General features: G+C 39.6%; 1 protein-coding gene across 2 annotated transcripts; it reads left to right on the top strand.

Moving 5' to 3' along the window:
- The first annotated feature begins 945 nt into the window (after nt 1–945).
- LOC142168646 (aspartic proteinase 39-like) lies at nt 946–19,898 on the top strand. 2 transcript variants are annotated; one of them, XM_075229159.1, is made up of 10 exons: nt 946–1,360; nt 2,753–2,882; nt 3,019–3,266; nt 6,036–6,260; nt 7,808–7,970; nt 8,104–8,177; nt 8,956–9,043; nt 11,101–11,176; nt 12,226–12,297; nt 19,418–19,898. In XM_075229159.1, exons 1-10 carry the CDS (start codon nt 1,143–1,145, stop codon nt 19,576–19,578), a joined length of 1,455 nt encoding a protein of 484 aa, XP_075085260.1. In that variant the 5' UTR covers nt 946–1,142; the 3' UTR covers nt 19,579–19,898. The 2 variants fall into 2 exon arrangements, with proteins under 2 accessions (XP_075085260.1, XP_075085261.1); XM_075229160.1 differs by lacking the exon at nt 11,101–11,176 and having other exon boundaries at nt 947–1,360.

The raw sequence follows: 19,898 nt of genomic DNA on the forward strand, positions 1-19,898 counted from the left end.
ATTTACACACCCAAGTATTATCTTGGGTTCGTATTATTTGTCGTTTTTGTAAGTTAAATATGTTCAAAATATTATCTTATTAGTGAGAGAAGTCATTTTATCATATTTTAATGAGAAACTATTTTAAGACATGTCTTTTTGATTTTTTAGAAGAAAAAAATTGTTAAACTTCATTATGACTTGCATATTGTACTCACTTGTATGTTTTTCAATTTTTAGGGAATAATGAAACTGGAAAATGTGTTTTGAACCAAACAATAATTGAACATTTGCAATTTTAACTGAAAACATTCTACTAGCATGGTAAAACACAAATATGGAATGTACATGCATTATAAGTTACTTGAGGTAACGACTAGTGTAAGAGATGAGCATATTGGAAAATACAATTAATAGTGGTATTTCAGAAACTTATAAGCTCATTTGAGGAACCGATTTAATTGAGCAATACTATAAACCGCATAGCAATACAACTTATAAATCACATTTGAAGACTTGTGATTTATACAAGAACGACTTATAAATTACATTAGGAGAATGCGACTTATACATCGATATGTTGTCGAATGCTTTGATTTATACATCGCTTTTGAGAAATTGTGACATATACCCACATTTGAACAATGTGATTCATTGGTAAATCAATTTTGATTATCTATTTACTAATAATGTGGAACTATTAACATTGTTAATATAAACTGTTTGAACTCGAGATGCAGCGTGGTAGAAAATAATTTATAAGTGGAGAATGTGACTTGTAAATTGCAATACAGGAATGCGACTTATTAATCGATATTCAGAAATGCTATTAATAACTCGTAATCCAAGTGCGATATATAAATCGTGATTCAGGAATACCATTTGTAAATCGCATTCCATTCATCCAATTGAGGAATGCGAACAAATGCGATTACAAATATTACAATTATGCTTCTCCTTCGGCTTTAGTACCAAAAGTTCATTTCGAAAACAACCAATAGAAGACTGACCTCCATCCTCAGAGGTCAACAGTCAACACCCCCCACCCCCCCCCCCCAAAAAAAAAATACTCAAACGCCTTTCTCAGTGTTTTTTAATAATATTCTTCCCAAATCCTAAAAGTTCAATTCCACTCTCCGGTTTTTTTCTTGGTGAATTCAACAATGGTGAAATTCGAACTGGGTTACACGTTTTTGTTCCTTTTTATTACAATTGGAAGTGCAAGTGGGGGAATTGAAGGGGTAATCAAAGTGAATTACAAATTTAGTGGTTCTGAACGGACTCTCAGTGCCCTAAAAGCTCATGATGATAAACGCCATCTCAGACTTCTCGCCGGCGTCGACCTTCCTATCGGCGGCACCGGTCGTCCTGATTCCGTCGGGTCTGCCTTTTTTTTTTTCATACCCGTATTTTTTGTATTGAGTGTGTACTTCAGGCTTATATACTTGTACTTTAGTGCATGTTATTTATACCCGTTAGACACACACACACACACACACACATATATATATATATATATATATATATATATATATATATATATATATATATATATATATATATATATATATATGTTAGTTTGATGTGTTGTACTTTGGACTTTACTGCTAGTACTGGTTTTGTGTAAATAGTTCTTATACTGCACAAAACTTAAAACTCATAAATTGATTGTTTTGGTTTGTGGGAATAGGATCGGGTGTGCGAGTTTCTACCAAATTCATAGTAGTTAATTTGCTAAGATAAGCTACTTTGAATTACAGAGGGAAAAGAAATATTAACTTGTGGTTTTTTCTAAAGTTGAGTTGAGTTTATGGCAAAACTTGCTAGTCTTTTGTAAAACAGAAGGATAATAGTTGTGCGCAAGGGTGTGGTGAAACAAACATGCGGAGACAAAACAAAAACTAGGCGATTCCTTCCTATCTGCTTAAGTCTTGGTGGGAGGTAATATTTACCCGGTGGAAAAATCAAGGTGGTCCCAAGCTGGCCCAGACACCATCGTCATCCAAAAAAGAAAAAAAGAAGAAGGATAATAGTTTGGATCGCTGAATTTAGCATTCCAAATCTTTAGTGAACTATTGTAACGTTTTTGGAAGAGGGGAACATAATTCGTAATTCAATTAGTGAATTGTGTTAAGTCGGCACTTACTTGATGGTGGTTTTGCTTGCGTGTGAATTAAGTTGTACCTTACTCTAATGCAGTAGTGTAGCTGCTTGAGCATATAGTGGAAAAACTACATGCTTTAGTCTATGGTAGCTCGTCATCTTACCGAAGGGCCAACTGCTGGAGAATATATGTTTCCCTAGTAATGATATGATAGGCATATGTGTGCTTATTTTTTTTTTTTTTGTGCATGAAAAGTTTTTCTTAAATATGTTAATAGAAACTTGATTAGTGCTTTGCATTTTGAATTTCTTGTTGACTTGACGGAATATCCTGGAAGTTATTGGATGATTTAATTCATAAGTATGTAAATGTTTGGAAAAAGTCTAGTCATGTAGTGATATTAATTTTGAAGAAGATGGGTGATATCGAATAATCTTGTGCAGGTATGGAAGTCCATGGTTGAATAATAGTATTTCAGTGCTAAGGCTAACGAAGTTGGTTCTTGAATAATTTGAAGAATGATCCATGGTTTTTTTGTGCAAGTTTCAGTTTGATGCAAACTAAATATTTTACATAGCAAAATGCTCTGGAAAACCCTTACTATTTTACCATATTGGGTCATTTTAGGCCTGCCAGTATAATTGTAGTCTGATTTTTAATATATTATAGGCTTTACTATGCCAAGATTGGGATTGGAACACCATCAAATGCTTATTATGTGCAAGTGGATACGGGAAGCGACATAATGTGGGTTAACTGCATCGGATGTGATCAATGCCCCAGAAGAGGATATCATGGTGTACGTTTCTTATGTTTTTGATTGTATATCCTTATTCAGCTCTCTGTATATGCTTGCTCCCAGAAAAAAAGTAAAAGAAAAGATATCTGTCATGCTCTCTTTCTCCCTTTCTAATCTAAATGTGTTTTTTGGGCAGCTGGAGCTAGCATTCTACAATCGAAAGGATTCTCTCTCTGGTAAATTAGTTTCTTGTGGACACCAGTACTGCAAGGATGTCAATAAGGGTTCAGTATCAGGATGCTATGGTAACACGTCATGTTTTTTTAGTGAAACTTATGGAGATGGAAGCTATAGTTTGGGCTACTTTGTGGAGGACGTTGTTCAATATGACCAGGTTTCTGGTGATCTCCAAACTAAATCATCAAATGGAAGTGTAATTTTTGGGTAAGATATATGTTGGATGTAATCTGAGAACAAGAAAATTCGTCAATAGCTTGTTGAAATCATATAATTCTCAAATGAAACTTGTTGTCTAGGTAGTCGAAGGGGAAGTCCTAGGAAGAACATGGTATCATCTTAGGAGTCCGTCTTATTCCGTTTTCAGTTTTTCTTATTGATGCCCGTATTGTCTTCTATATTCTAGAATTATTCACAATTTGATCTTGATTTGGCTTTATTTTCCTTCTTCTCAGAGCAGAAGTAAATTAAAACTTTACTTTTTTCAGCCTTTCAGGAATCTTGAGATATTTCTAATGGGGCTGCAGGGGATAAGAAAGAGGGGAAGTAAAAGAGAGAAATGTCAGTTCCCTGGTTTAGCTTAAGAAGTAGGAGGGAGAGTTCTTTGATTGCACATTTCTCCACATTCTCTTTTCTTGATTTCATCTCTTGATTCACTTTTTTAATTCCTCTAAAAGCAGAAACACAGGAATCTTATTTAATTGTCTCCTAATTTTACCAAATAACATAAGTGTTTCTCTAGAGGAGATGAAGAGAGGATTGCTAGGGGATACTCGGGGAAGTGAATCAAATAGTCCCTCTCTCCCTATGTAAACTAAATGCAGTCTATGTGACAGTGTCTTGAAAAACAGTCAATCTGTTGCTTTAGGTGATGCGAGGGTTCCTCACTTATTCTTCACTGTTTCATGACTGTGTCTCAACCCTTTCTTTTTAAGTAGCAGTTCTCAGCTCCATTCTTGATAAAGTTATATTTGGGTGCTTTCTTATCTTCTTTCTCCAAGTTATTGCTGAGTGCACGTGAAACGAGCTACGCCACTAGAACAATGTAGAAAATATTTCACCAGCCTAGATCTAATGACATTACGTTGCCTGATAATTTAAGATGCTTTCATTGTTTCCGGAGATTGGAAATAATGAGAGCATCTTAAATTATCAGGGCGGAGAATATTGAGTCTCTAGCTCAGGTTTTGAATTGTAAGGTTGGCGCTCTTCATAATGGTTACATGGGCTTGTAGGATCTTCAAACAAGGATCAACCAGAATGATATCCGGTATTGTGGAGTGTCTAAAAGTGACTTGAAAGTTTGAAATAAGATGCTTGTCCACAGAAGGCAAGGAAGTGTTTATCCAGAGCACACTATCAAGCATCCCTACATATTTCATGTCTGTTATATGCACTAGCTAATGTCACAGAAACGCTGTAAAGATCCCAACGAATTTTTTTTATGTGATTCTTAAGATGGGGCAAGAACATTCCAATAGGTGAGGCGGGAGATTGTTACATCTCCAAACTGATGGGTGGGCTTGGGGGTTAAAAACTTAGGATTTTCAATAAGCCCTTATTAGGGAAATGTATAAGAAGGCTTGGGATAGAGAAGAATGCTCTATGGAGAGAGGTGATAGTGGAGAAATACGGGGTTATGGAAAGGGGCTAGAGGACAAAATGTCACTATGCCTTTTGGATGTGGCGTATGGAGGAATATATTCCAAGGGGTGAGAAGAGTTCAACAGTAATATGTCTTTAAGGGTAGGGGATGGCAGGAGGGTAAGCTTTTGGGGACATAGGTGGAGTGGGGATATCACTTTGAGACTCACTTTTCCTAGCATTTACAGAATTTCATGGCAGAAGGAAATGCCATTTCAACGAGTCAGGAGGAAACAAGATAGAGATGTTTTGGGGATTTGAGATTTAGAAGGAACCTGTAAGCAGAGGCGGATTTAGAATTTTAAACTTATGGGTTCCTACAACGATCTCAAGTTAATATACATAATAATTGGATCAACGAAGTGGGTTCCAAGCTAAATATTCTTATACTTTTAATGAAGTTTTAGTATAAATATGGAGTTTACGCAAAAGCTACTGGGTTCACGAGAGCCTATAACCCTTGCATTAGATCCGCCCCTGCTTGTAAGATTGGGAGGTGTTAAACACAAACAAAGCAATTTACAGGATTTCCGTGATGTTTGGAGGCAGGGGTCGAGGAATAGTGGTGTTTATTCTGTAAGTCTTATTACTAGAAGCTATTGGTTTGAAAGAAGTTTGCATAGCCTTACCTTTCGATTTGGATTCCTAAGATGTTCAAAAACTTGCGTTTTTTTACCTGGTTAGCAACAAGAGGGGCGATCTTGACAGTTGCGAATCTGAGGAAGAGGAAAATTTCCAACATCAGTTGGTGTTATATGTCTAAGGGCTCGAGTGAAGACGTGGATCACCATCTTCTACATTGTCCGGTAATATCTCGTTTATGGTGGGACCTTCTGAGATGGTTTTGGTGTACTTTAGGTGATAGCGAGGCACTGTGAAAGAAATGTTATTCAGTTGGAATTTTTGTAAAAGGAGGATAAGACGGAGGGCATGGAGGGTTTTCCTCACTAGCACTAATGTCGGTCATTTGGAACGAGGGAAATAGGAGAGCTTTTGAAGGGGTAGAGATTGGTTTGACACCGTTGAGGAATAGCCTTTTATCTGCGTTTTGGTGCACCCATGAGGTCCCTTTATGTATATAAGGTTTGGTGTTCTTTCTAGAAAATCATATTTCTTTTTTGTAGGTTTTCTACCTTTTGGTATACTTCTTGTCCACAGTCTTGTTATCTTCTTTTTGTTTTGAAACTGTTGAACATTCTTATTTGGACCCCATGATTGTGCTTTCATTGGGTTGGGATCAGGTGACACATTTTCTATTAATTCGTTTATTGCATTTCCTCCTCCTTTTCTCTTGGGGTAAGTTTATTGACATTCTTCCTCTTGTACGCGCAGGTGTGGGGGTACACAGTCTGAAGATCTAACTTCCTCAGATGATGCTCTTGATGGGGTTCTGGGATTTGGGAAATCAAATACATCCATGCTTTCCCAGCTGGCTTCATCTGGAAGAGTGAAGAAAATGTTTGCACATTGCTTGGATGGTGTGAATGGTGGTGGTATATTTGCCATTGGGAACGTTGTTAAACCAAAAGTAAACATGACAGCATTAGTACCAAACCAGTATGTGAATTGTCCTACTAGGTTCTAATTTATTTTAGTAGTTTTAATGCATATCTTCTTGTTGGCTTTTAATATTTCAACCACCAAACAATTTTAAATGGTCCAATGTCTACCAGTAGCATTTTCCTTGGAGACCAATTCTTTTAGTTTATTATTTTTAAGTCTTCAACTTAAATTTTGAAATTATGTCTGTCATTGATTTGCCTCATTTCAGAACCTAGCTTTCTCTTTCAGGGCTTTGATGAAACACCTTCCTTATTCCTATTCATCAGAGAAGAAAAAAAGAGGAGCCCTTATTTTACCATAATCTTGCATCATAGTTTCTATTCAGGGATTCCGAGTATATAATTTATATCGATTTTGAGTAATATCTAGGGACTTGTAAAATTCTTTTTCCTGGAACTGGCTTATTTCCAGACATCCTGTTCTACTGGAAAATATAATTAGTTAAGTCATTTATTTTTGTCTATCCTCTGAGTCCTGATGTCTTGGTTCCCATTTAGAGTCAGAATGACAGAGTTATAGGATGTAAAATTTAGCTCTTCAAATACTCTAGAGAGGTATGGAGTAATCCTAAACCAGTGTAATCCTACAAGTGGGGTCTGAGGAGGGTAGTGTGTGCGCAGACCTTACCCCTAAAACATGAATTATCTGTATGGTGAACAATGAGCTTGATTTATACATTTATTACTGTTGAAGATATAATTAAGTAAATAAGAATGTACGTTCCCTTTAACAACCTAAGCTTTTAGATGAGATAGTCACACGCTTCAACATGATATTAGAGCAGGCAAGAGGTCTTGCATTCAAGTCTCACTACCACCAATTGTCAAAAGAATTTTCACGTGCTTGGCCCATAAAACATATAATCAGGTCCGCACATGAGGAGGCGTTGAAAACATATTTATTTAAATAAATGGCACTCTCTAACAACTTAAGAATTTAGATGATATGGTTACACACTTCAACACAAAGATGAGTTAATATGGGGCAGTAGTCCTAATTGCTTATGCTATACGTCTTTGTGTATGTTTTCATTCCTGCAAGTAGATTCATTGTGGTCCTTTTGCGTGAGTAGAGAGCTATTCACTAAAAGAACTTATAGCTGTGGTCGAATGATTCTTGTGCGTCATCAAATATTCTTCTATTGTGAACCATGTTCCTATGTTCCTTCCGAGGAATGCCCTCTTAACTGGAACTATTTCATGGATCTCAAAATCTCCTATACGTGCAAGTAACAATAAATGATACCCAGTATTATCCCACTAAAAATCTCCTATACCTGCCAATAACAATAAATGAACTCACTTGATATAGCTTCAGTTATTAACATAGTCAGTATTTTTACCTTTTTTGGGTTAATCTCTCTGTATATCCATCATATAACTTATCTATTAAAAAACTCTTATACAACTGGTCTTCCCGGAAAATTTCACGTCTTTTCAGGTTTTGTTTTGCAATTCAGCATCACATATTCTCTGCCCTTTACTTCGGCATATCAAAAAGAGTTTAATGCTTCATACTGACATGATCCTGAAATAACTTAGGCAACACTACAATGTCAATATGACAGCCGTTGAAGTTGGTTATCAAATTCTAAACTTTTCTGCTGATGTATTTACAAATGGAGAGAACAAGGGAGTTATAATTGACAGTGGAACAACCTTGGCTTATCTTCCTGAGGTGATTTATGGGCCACTAGTGAAAAAGGTAGCCAGCTATCTCCCTTACTCCTTTTTGGAGGTTAATTAGTTTCTTAAATGAATCATAAATGTTGGAATTTGAATTTCAGATGTTCATATCTAAAAGTTTGAAACATTTGTATCCTTTTAATTATTGTTAGATACTCTCCTGGCAACCTGATCTGAGATTACGTACAGTTCATGATGAGTATACGTGCTTTGATTACTCTGGAAGGTATGGTGCATACTGAGGGAACTTAGTTGTTTGCTGTGTCTATAGATGATATGAATTTATTTTATTCTTTGTATTTTGTTCAACAGGTAGATACTTCATGCTTTATGCTTGTTTATCCAGAAACAGTGGCATTTGGAGTCGTTCTGCTCTTACATGTTATATTGTACTTCTTGAGATATAAATCATAAAGACGTGGAATTGTTTACCATTCTATCCGATTAAAAAGATATCGACTATCATTTCATCTCAAGATAGAACTGTCACTTCATAATTACGTTAATGGCAAATTGATTATCTATTTTAGTGGAAATAGGACGAAAATGGATGCACTGTTCAATTTTACTTCTACCTTTCAGTCCTGTAACCTGATCTATTTGTAGTCCAATAATTTGCCTGAAATCTTTTAGCACTTCTGGGGTACTAGAATAGCTATCATTTTTCATTGTATATTGATCTGTTGAACATGCACCCACTTGATATAAGCTGCTGCGGCATTTAGTTATTTCATCTTGACTGTTTCATCACTAGTCAAGAAAGAAAAAGGACCTAAAGATAAGAGAAACGAATCTGCTAATATGCAGGACTCATTCACCCAAGTGGTCAATGCTGAGATGAACTATGTTAATAAACCAGATCCTTAATTTTCTTTTTCTTGCTTTATTGCCTTTTCTTTATATGTACCACTTCGTTTTCTTGATTGTTTCTCTTCCGTCTATTACAGATTCCTGAGCCCTTCAGATTAACTGATTTGAATGTAACTTTTGCTTCCAACTTGCAGTGTTGATGATGGATTCCCTCAAGTTTATTTTCATTTTGAAAATTCTGTTTCTTTAAGAGTTCGTCCACATGAGTATCTATTCCCCTATGTAAGTATCTTATCTTTTGCAAATCATCTTTTTAGCCAGTAAAAAAGTATCAATTTTTCCTTTTTCCTGGTTTAACTTAGTAATTTTATGACTTTTGGAGTCTTGTCTATTTAGAATGGAGTTGGCGAATAATTTTATATGTAGAAATTGTAAAGCTTAAAATCAAACGCATGTGTTTGCTTAGTTTTTGGTGCAACATGACCTTGGCTAATTTGTTAGAAGCCCAAGACACTATTGACTTTCTTAGCTTCTACCATTCTGTGCAACCTGTAATGACCCCAATCTTTTGGATGTACTTTTGACTGGCACTCTCTTTTTTCCAGTTTACATCAATAAAATTTGGGATCTTATGTATCCAAAAAAAAAGTGTAGCATTTGTCGGGCCATAACAAATTGTTGGAAGGATAGACTGCCAATTGTTTAGCATTGAATAATTATAAAGCAGTAGATGTGCATTTGTTACTTAGCTGCGAAATAGGTGGCAACTTCCCTTTTATAATCTGGACATATTGGAGTTATATGATGTCCCAGCAATCTAGGCAGATTCCATGGTTCAATCTTTTCCCTATGTAACTACTGCAAATGAAAGCAAACAATTACTCTGAAGCATAGGTTCATATGAAACTTCTGCTGACATACAACAACAACAACAACAATAACAACAACAACAACATGCCTCAAGCCCAAGCTTGTTGGGGTCGTCTGTTGACATCCTCTAAGAAATTTTTCCATCCTCCAAATCATCATTGCTACAATGATCTTCACCAATCAAAATAGAAAGTCTATAATCAATCTTAAGAAAATGGACTTTGGACCTAATTCAATCTGAAAAATTAGCTCGTGAGGTGAGGAATTCTCCATGATCATACGAGGAGACAGCAACATATTCCCTCAACAATGTGGGACACTTAAATTCCCCTTCCCCGTATGCTCAAGTTTGGACATTTGAAGGGCTGCGTATGATTTTGGCCAAATATGGACTAAAGCAACCCAAAAAATTAGCTCGTGAGGTAAGGAGACAACAACTCACTCCTTGAACTTAACAAATATCAAAGAGATGAGTAAAATGTAGATATATGCTCGTCTTCTTGACTAAACAATCATCTTTCCTGATTTTAAGAAAAGTTTCTTCTTATTACTGCACTACTTGAAGAAAGTAGTTCTGGTTATGATATACCCGTAGACGACATGCTGTGAATGTAATGTGAAGGACATCCAAGCAGCATATATCCAACAAACAAGCAGAAAATGGGCGAGCTTTGAAGCGCTTTAACCAAATTATATCCTCATATTTTCAGAGCCAAAGTTTGTTGCCCATGTTTTCTAAGGTGTAAGCATGCATTCTCCTCTTTTTTGGGATAATGACATGTAATCTCATGTTTTTACTCTTCATTTTCTTCGATGATTCATTAAAACCTCTTTTTCTGCGATCTCAACCTCAAAATTTGCAAAGTGTTTACAAATGGAGCTTCTTGGTCCTTTGAGAGGTTCTTGGCCCTTTTAGTACTTATGAGTATCTTGTTTTGATATCTGGCTTAATGCATTTTAAGATAGTTTCTCTTTTGCTTTTTATAGATTGTAAGATTTTGAAATTGCAAACATTATATGCTCTGTATGGTTATGTTGGATGAACACAAACTTAGCAGGAGATGTTCATTACATTGGTGAGTTGGTTTAGTTTAGATAATGAGTTTGTATTATTATGACATGAGGTAATTTTTGAATTGAAATTGGTTGCCACTTGCTACCCAGTTTTTCTTTGAATTTAGCATTTATAGTTAGAAATCTTCACTCACCAAGTCATCTGAAGTTGGAGGCTATCGCCTTCCGAGTCAAAGCTGAGATTGCTGTTTCAGGGATTCTATTTTTACTGCTGTGCCTTTTATCTCCTATCAAATTGGGTGGTGAAAGTAGTAATATTTGGCGAATCAAAGTGGGATTGTTCCTTTTCTATATAATTTCCCCTCTTTCCACCTGCCATTTCATTTCATTGTTGGTCATGCTTATTTATTTTTGTTTGAACACAAGAGGATATTTGATTTCTGCACGTTTTTTAGGAAGATTTATTTTGCATTGGATGGCAAAATAGTGGTAGTCTATCTCGAGACAAATGGAACCTCACGGTTTTTGGAGGTGTGTTTTTCCTACTTATGTATATTTCGTTTTGATTGCAAATGCCAAGAGTATCAAATTGTTCAATTGCCTTTGGACTGGGGAATATTTAGGTTTAATTTTCCCTTCAGTTTGGCTGCAGAGGCGTAACTCCGGAGTACTTCTATGGTTGCCGTTGTTGACTGCTTCTTTAATTCCATTGTTCTGTATTTCTATTTCACTTATGTATTTCTGTCATTCTCCTATTAGGTTCAACGGCTAATAATTGCACGTTGATGACGTACTTAGGCTTGTGTTTTTTGCACACTGTTAATGTCATTTTGCAACACAAAGCATCCCAATGTTTTGGGGAGCTCATGCTCTTTAAACATCCATCATTATCAACATCATCAATTTCGCTAGCTAACTAATGAATGGGAGACATTCACCTGTAGCTATATCACTTGTTTTGCTTCATGGTTACAGAAAAGATTGGTGGAAAGAGAATGCCCACATATGAGATCTAAACTGCTGTCTATTGTAAAACCTGCCAACTATTGATATCTTAAACTAGCACTATTTTGCAAAGGGAGCTATCTCAACTTTATTCTTCCTCCGTCCCAATTTTTGGTGGTATTTCTCTAGACATAGTATTCAATAAAGAACGGAGACATTTGATACATAAGCTAAATGTGCATAAAAAACCAAAAACTACCTTTAGTACCAAATTGTTTCTTTGCATCAAGTGGGGCCTACAACAAAAATTTTCTTTTTGAGACTGACAAAAAAAAAAAAAAGTGCCAAACAAATTGGATTCAGGAAATAAGTATTTTGACATTGTATGGAGTAGTCCTTGTCCATTTGAGTGTACTGCATTTAACCCTGGGTGTAAGTCAAAGTGGCACAAAACCTGGCTTTTTGTTCAGACCAGGTTCTCTTCCAATTTCCTTTTACAGTATTTTCTTTTGTTAATTGCTGTGATAATCTGATTAAAAATGCATGTGAGTTCTTTTAATCATGCTCTTATGTGTCCTTGGATCTCTCTGAACTTGAAGATAATATTTGCGGTAAACTTCTGGTTGTGCTTGCAGATTTGGTTCTCTCAAATAAGCTAGTCTTGTATGATCTTGAGAAGCAGGCTATTGGTTGGACTGAATATAACTGTAAGTTGTATCAGTTTGATAGCTAAAATTATATACTAATGTCCGGTGAACATTTTTTTTTTGATAAGGTAAATTGTATTAATCAAAAGGGAGAGAACTCCCGTATACACGAAGTATACCAAAACGTAGAGAATTTACATCAGAACATGATTCTCTACAAAAGACGCCCAATCTTCTATACAAGTAGGGGTTAAATGAGTGCACCAAAAAGCGATCAAAGATAAAAGACTATTCTTAAGATGTGAAAAAGGAGACTCAATCTCCTCAAAAGGTCTCCTATTTCTCTCCCCCCATACTATCCACATGAGAGCTAACGGGGCGAACTTCCACGCCTTTTGCTTTCTTCTTCTACGGAAACCGGCCCAGCTATATAACATTTCCTTTACAGTGCTTGGCATCACCCATTGAACACCAAAAAGATTCAGGATTGCCCTCCACAAAGCAGAGGACACAGGGCAATGCAACAAAAGGTGATCAACTTCTTCCCCTGAGCTTTTACACATGTAGCACCAACTAACAAGTGTAATTCCTCTCTTTCGGAGATTTTCAGCAGTCAAGATCACTCTCCTCGCCGCTAACCATGCAAAAAAGCACACCTTCGTGGGCGCCCTAGTAATCCAGATCGAGGAGTATGGAAAAGTGGTCTCCTCTCTCACCAACATACTCTGGTAAAAGGACTTTACGGTGAACAAACCATCGCCGCGCAAGCCCCATCTCCAAGAGTCGCAGGATGGCTGGGGCCTGTCTTGCCCATATAGCAGTGCCAACAAATCTTGGAGCTCCGCAATCTCCCAATCTTGTATGTTCCTTCTGAATGAGAGGTCCCATACTACCCCCTTCATGCTCCTTACGAATCTGTTGGACCATCAGTTCCTTCTGGTTTGAAACTCTGAAGACGTGGGGGAAGGAGACCCTCAGAGTATCCTCTCCACACCACCTATGATTCCAAAAGTTGATTCTCCTTCCATCTCCGACCCTGTAAGTGATGTTGCCACTGAATGCTTCCTAATTCTTCATGATGCTCCTCCACATGCCACACCCGAAAGGTGTTGTGATTGCCTTGGTCCTCCAACCCCCTCCCGTGGAATCATACTTTTCTACTATGACCTCCCTCCATAGAGAGTGCTCATCTACCCCAAATCTCCACAACCACTTCCCCATTAAAGCTCTGTTAAATACCCTAAGATCTTTCACTCCAAGTCCACCCCACTTCTTTGGGAAAGTGACTGTCTATCAATTCACTAGATGAAACTTTCTAGTTCTATCCGCCGCATCCCAAAGAAAGTTCCTTTGAAGTCGCTCCAGTTTTTCTGTGATGCTCACCGGTGCTTGCAACAGGGATAAGTAATAGATGGGCATACTCGATAAAGTGCTTTTGATGAGCACTTCCTTACCTCCTTTTGACAAATACCGTTTCTGCCAGCCTGCTAATCTTTTTTCAACCCGCTCGTTTCTGCCTTACCTCCAAACCGTAGTATCCTTATATGAAGCGCCCAATGGGAGGCCCAGGTAAGTAGTGGGAAGGGAGCCCACCTTGCATCTGAGAACATAAGATAAGGCATCAATATTAGCAACCTCACCTACCGGAAAAATCTCACACTTGCCGATGTTGATTTTGAGTCCTGATACTAACTGGAACCACTGCAGGTTAGTATACCACTGCAGGACCTGCTTCAGGTAGGTCAACTGATCCATATCGGCATCACAGAAAACCAGTGTGTCATCCGCAAAAAGCAAATGTGAGACTCTTCGGGCACTGAGCACCCCAATCGGAGCTGAAAATCCTCTCATGAAGCCTCCGCCCGCCGCACGATCCATCATTTTGTTCAGAGCATCCATCACTAGAATGAATAACATGGGGGATAGGGGGTCACCTTGCCTGAGACCCCTGGAGCTGCCAAAGAAACCACACGGGCTACCATTAACCAGGACAGAGAATCTGACTGAGGAAATGCAGAACTTGATCCATCCCCTCCATCTTGCCCCAAACCCCATCCGCATCATAATGAAATCCAGGAACTCCCAATTGACATGGTCGAAAGCCTTCTCAAGGTCTAACTTGCATAGTAAGCCGGGTTCTCTATTTTTCCTTCTGGAGTCTATAAGTTCATTTGCCACCAAGGCAGCATCCAGGATCTGCCTACCTTCCACAAACGCATTCTGGGAGGACGAAACAGTCATGTCAAGAACCTTCTTAAGTCTGTTGGAAAGCACTTTAGAAATAATCTTGTAAATGCTCCCCACGAGACTAATAGGCCTGTAGTCTCTGATACAAGATGCACCTTCTTTCTTAGGCACAATAGTAATAAAGGAAGCATTGATACTTCTCTCGAAAACACTATTCACATGGAAGTATTCAATGGCTTCCATCAACTCCCCCTTGATGGTGTCCCAAAAGAGCTGAAAGAAAGCCAAGGAGAAACCATCAGGCCCGGGGGCCTTATCACCAGCACAACTCGACACAGCCTCGTGCACCTCCTCCTCCTCGAAAACCCTTTCTAGCCACTCGTTGTCTCCCTCCCCTATATGGTTGAACTCTATTCCCCCAAAGTCGGCCTCCAACTAACTTCCTCTTAATATAAGTTCTCATAAAACCCCGCTATCGCCCATTTTACTTCCTCCTCTCCCTCAATCCTCACCCCATCCACAACTAAGGACTCTATGAAGTTTCTCCTTCGATTTGCAACCGCCACCCTATGGAAAATCTTGGTATTCGAATCCCCCTCCTTTAACCAGAGCGCCCTCGATTTTTGCCGCAAACTAGTCTCCTAAGCTATTGCTAACTCGACGATTTCCCTCTTAACCTCCCCCAATCTCGCTTTCTCAGATTCATCTAACTCCCTCGCCCTTTCCCCTCTTTCTAATTCCCTCAATTCATGCATAAGCTTCCTCATTTTAACCTCTACCCTCCCAAAAACCTCCTTATTCCACCTAATAATATCTCCCTTGAGCAATTTAAGTTTCTTCGAAAGACGGAATGAAGGTGTCCCTGATACCCCGTAGCTTGTCCACCATTCTTTCACCTTGTCACTGAATCCTGGCACTTTCAACCACATGTTTTCGAATCGGAAGGGAGCACGCACCCCCCTCCCTCTGCATCCATCTAGCAAAATAGGCAAATGATCTGAAGTCAACCTAGGTAAAGGAATCTGCAGCACATTCGGCACCAGCTCATCCCATGAGGGAGATGTCAGGAATCTATCAAGTCTAGACCTTGAGTTGGAATCCTCCGCCCTGGCTCAAGTAAACCTTTCCCCTGACAGAGGAAAGTCAATGAGAAAGTGATCATTGATGAAGTCAGAAAACTCCTCCATGGCCCTCGAAATCACACTACACCCTAATCTCTTCTCCGGGAATCTAATAGTGTTAAATTCTCCCCCTAGATACCATGGAATGCCCCATTCCCCCATAATATTGGCCAGTTCGTCCCAGAAAGATACCTTGGACCCTTCCCCTGCCGGCCCGTACACTCCCCCAAATTCCCACTCCACCCCACTCACTCTATCTTTGAAGCTGCCAAAGAAAAAACTCCCTTTCTAATCTCCTTTACCTCCAAGCTTCTATCATCCCACATAAGTAGAATGCCCGGCACTTCCCGCTGCTGGGACCTAGTCATATTTCACCCAACTACCTCCCCAGACACTTCTCACGATCGCATCCGACAAAACTTCCATTTTGGTCTCCTGAACACAAACTAGGTTGGCACCCTACTCCCCAACTCCCACTTTGATGATGGCCCTTTTGTTTGGGTCATTCATCCCCCTCACATTCCATGAAAGGATCTTAACTTCCATAAGCGACAATAGCCCCCATTTTCCCACCCCCCTAGCCGAGGTCCCTTTCTCCCTGTCACACACCCGGCCCCTTCTCTGATACACCACTACATCCCCTAAGTTATTTTGCTTAACACCTTTACCCAACTCCCTCCCTGCACCATCGTAAAGAGATTGTTGCTCAATCTCCCTCAACAATTCTAACATCCTACCTTCCTTCCCTTCAATAGAAACACCTAGAAACTTCCCAAAGTTTAATAGTTTATCCTCCATCCAGAAAGACATCCCCTCCTCCAATCCGTGACGAAATTGGGCATGCATCTTCTATATGTACCCTTTCCTTGCTACTACCAGAGGAATACAAGACCATAGTATTGCTAGCACTAGGAGTTTTAACCTCCGAAAGGGTCTCACCATTTCCTTGAGGGGCAGCAACCTCTGAAATTAACACCCCGCTGCTATTGGAATGTCCAGAACCATCAGTAGGGTAGCATGGAGGAAGAGAGCATGGAACCCTTGGCGGCATATTAATTGAAAGTACTGGTCCGACACTAACATCAATTGGGGCATGCTCAACAATCTCCCAAGAAGAAGAAGAAACTTTAAGTGTGACCTCAGCACTACTAAGCCCATGAGCATGTGAGGGGTTGATGGAACTGGGTCCATCATAGGCGGGGGGCCGTGGATTAACAACACCATCTTTAGCCGGTTTTGCCCCTGCAGCAGCGGCCATCGTAGAGGGGCACAAGTCACTAGAGCTCGGTGAAGGAGTGCCACTGTGTGAAGTACCATGGCCAGAAGGAGGAACGACTGTTCCCATATGCTTAGGAGCCTTATCATGCGCAGCTTGAAATAATCTGGGCCCCTTAGGATCAATTCTAATGGAATTGGGGAAAGTTGTTGGGCCCATGTGAGGAGGCCCAGGCCTATACTTGCTGAAAACTTGCCCGACCCTATGATAATTAGAAGAGGATCGGCCCATTCTGCCTTTCCAGCTCGCATCACTAACCCTTTCACGTCTTCCCCTCATGTTAAAATTTTGTCTTCCTCCCCCAGTTTCAAACCTCCCGTCTCTTCTCGATCTAACGTCCGATTCCGGCTTAATCCAGTGATCCGGTGAGCCCTCCCCTCCCCTCAGAGACTGATTTCCCCTCCCCTCCCTTCTATTTGACCTTCCCTTTTCTTCCGCCACTATCACAGGCATAAAGATAAGGTGAAATTCAGGGCTCAACCAAGCCCTATAACTCAAGTAGCCATCTTCCACCACAGTGGAGACATGGATTCTGCCCCCTTTCCTCACCACAATCCTCACTCGCGAGAGATCGTGTAAACTGCAAGTGACATCAATAAAACCCCCACAGATTTTCCCTATCTTCTTGAATAGGTCAAGACACCAAAGATGCACCGGGAGACCCACCATGTTGACCACCAATGTTTCGCCAGTGAAGCGAGGGTCAAGACACCCATCATGCTCCACCCATCTGTATAGATTTAAGAAGTTCCCATCGGACCACCTGTTTCCTCTGACAAGAATTTCTGAAGCTTGAGACTTGTCAACAAAACGAAAGAGATATTGAGTGTCCCCCAGTTGCGATATTTTCAGCCCGTCCTTGACGTTCCATGCCTCTGCTGCCCAGTTCCTAACAACCTCTGGAGAACCAACCCATTTGGAGAAAGACCCAATGAGACTAGATTCCAAGAAACCCTTGCGCCTGAGAGTGCTCCTCGGGCAGCGAGAAGTGCGGCTCTTACCCTACGTCGAGCTTTCGATGGCATCTTCCCCCAAGTTCTAGGGCTGGCCAAGAGACAGCTTTGATAAAAGGCATGTATTCTAGTTTTCTAGATTCTAGAGAAAAGAAAGAGCTTCTCTTTATACATTCCATCATATTCTAAATGCGGCTGTCCCGAAAAAGCCTCAATAGTTGGAATAACAGTAATCACAGTGGGTGAAAACAGTATATAGGAAGGGAGGAAGGTTTTCTCGTACTGAACAAAGGAATCAATCGCCAGAATCTGGGGTTTAATGGCCGGAAAAAGAAAAAGTCGTCGGAATTTGGTGAAACTGACACGGGAAGGCTCGGAAAAGCCTCGAGAAGAGGCTGTCTGAAGAAAAAAATTTAAATTTTTTAGTAAAAAGCCACACGCGCCGGCACGTGGCTGAGATGTCGCCGGAAAAACAGGCGAGTTGGCGGCGCACGAGGGCTCGGTTGCCGGAGAACTTTACTGGGGTTTGGACGCGGGAAGCTTGGCTCTTTTTGGGTGTGGTGGAATCTTAGGAAGAAGAAGAGAGGGAAGAGTCTCGGCCATAGAATGCTCTTAGACCAACTTTAAGTTCACAGGGCTCTTCGGCAATTAGGCAAGTGCATTTGATGTTATGCTTCTCTGTTGTGTTAACTTCTGTTGAATTTGAGCGACTGCGACTGCGCCCATCCTGAAGAATTTTTCTCCAATCAGGGTAGTTTATTCATTGAGTAATCTGCTGGTCAAAAATTTAAAAATTTTAGTAAAAAGCCACACGCGCCGGCGCGTGGCTGAGATGTCGCCGGAAAAACAGGCGAGTTGGCGGCGCGTGAGGGCTCGGTTGCCGGAGAACTTTACTGGGGTTTGGACGCGGGAAGCTTGGCTCTTGATGGATGTAGTGGAATCTTAGGAAGAAGAAGAGAGGGAAGAGTCTCGGCCATAGAATGCTCTTAGACCAACTTTAAGTTCACAGGGCTCTTCGGCAATTAGGCAAGTGCATTTGATGTTATGCTTCTCTGTTGTGTTAACTTCTGTTGAATTTGAGCGACTGTGCCCATCCTGAAGAATTTTTCTCCAATCAGGATAGTTTATCCATTGAGTAATCTGCTGGTCAAAAGATTAACAATTTTAGTGTTACGGATTTTTAGCTTCTTTTTTTTTTTGGGGGGGGAAATTTTGCTACTCAAGTGTTCATGTTATGATAAGTACCGCGACGAGAAAAATAATCATGCCTTTTGAGTTTTGACAACGGGATGTTGGTAATAGTATACTTTCCCTCTTTTTTGTCCCTGGTATAAATGGTCTCATTACATTATGATGCTGCTTCCTGGATCTGATAATCTAATTGAAATTTGACGTAGAACCTGGCTCTTTTAATTGACCTGAATACACATGATATCACGAAGTCAGTTTCACTATGATGAGTGCCCTGCCACTACAGAGATCGTTATCTCTAGTAATATCATTAATTCCTTTACATATGAAGAAACTGAATGATGCTGTATGTTGCTTGAAATTTTGAGTTTAAAGAGATACTATTATATTGTTGCCTCCACTGTTCAGTCTCAATGTTAACTCATCAAAATCTTATCTGTGGTTTATTACAGGCTCATCAAGCATTGGATTGAAGGATGAAATTACTGGATCAGTACATTTAGTAGGCGCTCACTCTCTGTCAGGTGCTTCTAGTTTGACTTCTCACATGGCTCTAACCTTCTGGTTATTAGTAGCTCTGCTGCACTATTCTCTATTTAATGGGCAGAGCTGACATGAATATTAGTTCCTGGTACTTGACTCGGTTATTGAAAGGGATTCTTCAAGTATTGACACAGCAAAGCAATTCACTGAATGTCAAGTAGGGTGTGCATATTTTACATACAGGATTGGCTGATGATAGGAAAACTAAGATACTGAATACTCACGGGACCGTGCCTTTTTGTTTGTTTTAAAGAACAATTGCTAGACCACTCCATTTTTGCATGAAGTTGGGTTGTACGTTACAAAACGCATAATGTAAATAGATCTCTGTATATATATAGTTTAATTTTGATCCTTATAATATCCGGGCAGGTTTCTTGACAAACTAAA

Source organism: Nicotiana tabacum, chromosome 14, assembly GCF_000715075.1.
Source record: "Nicotiana tabacum cultivar K326 chromosome 14, ASM71507v2, whole genome shotgun sequence".
In the NCBI taxonomy this organism is placed as follows: Eukaryota; Viridiplantae; Streptophyta; class Magnoliopsida; order Solanales; family Solanaceae; genus Nicotiana; species Nicotiana tabacum.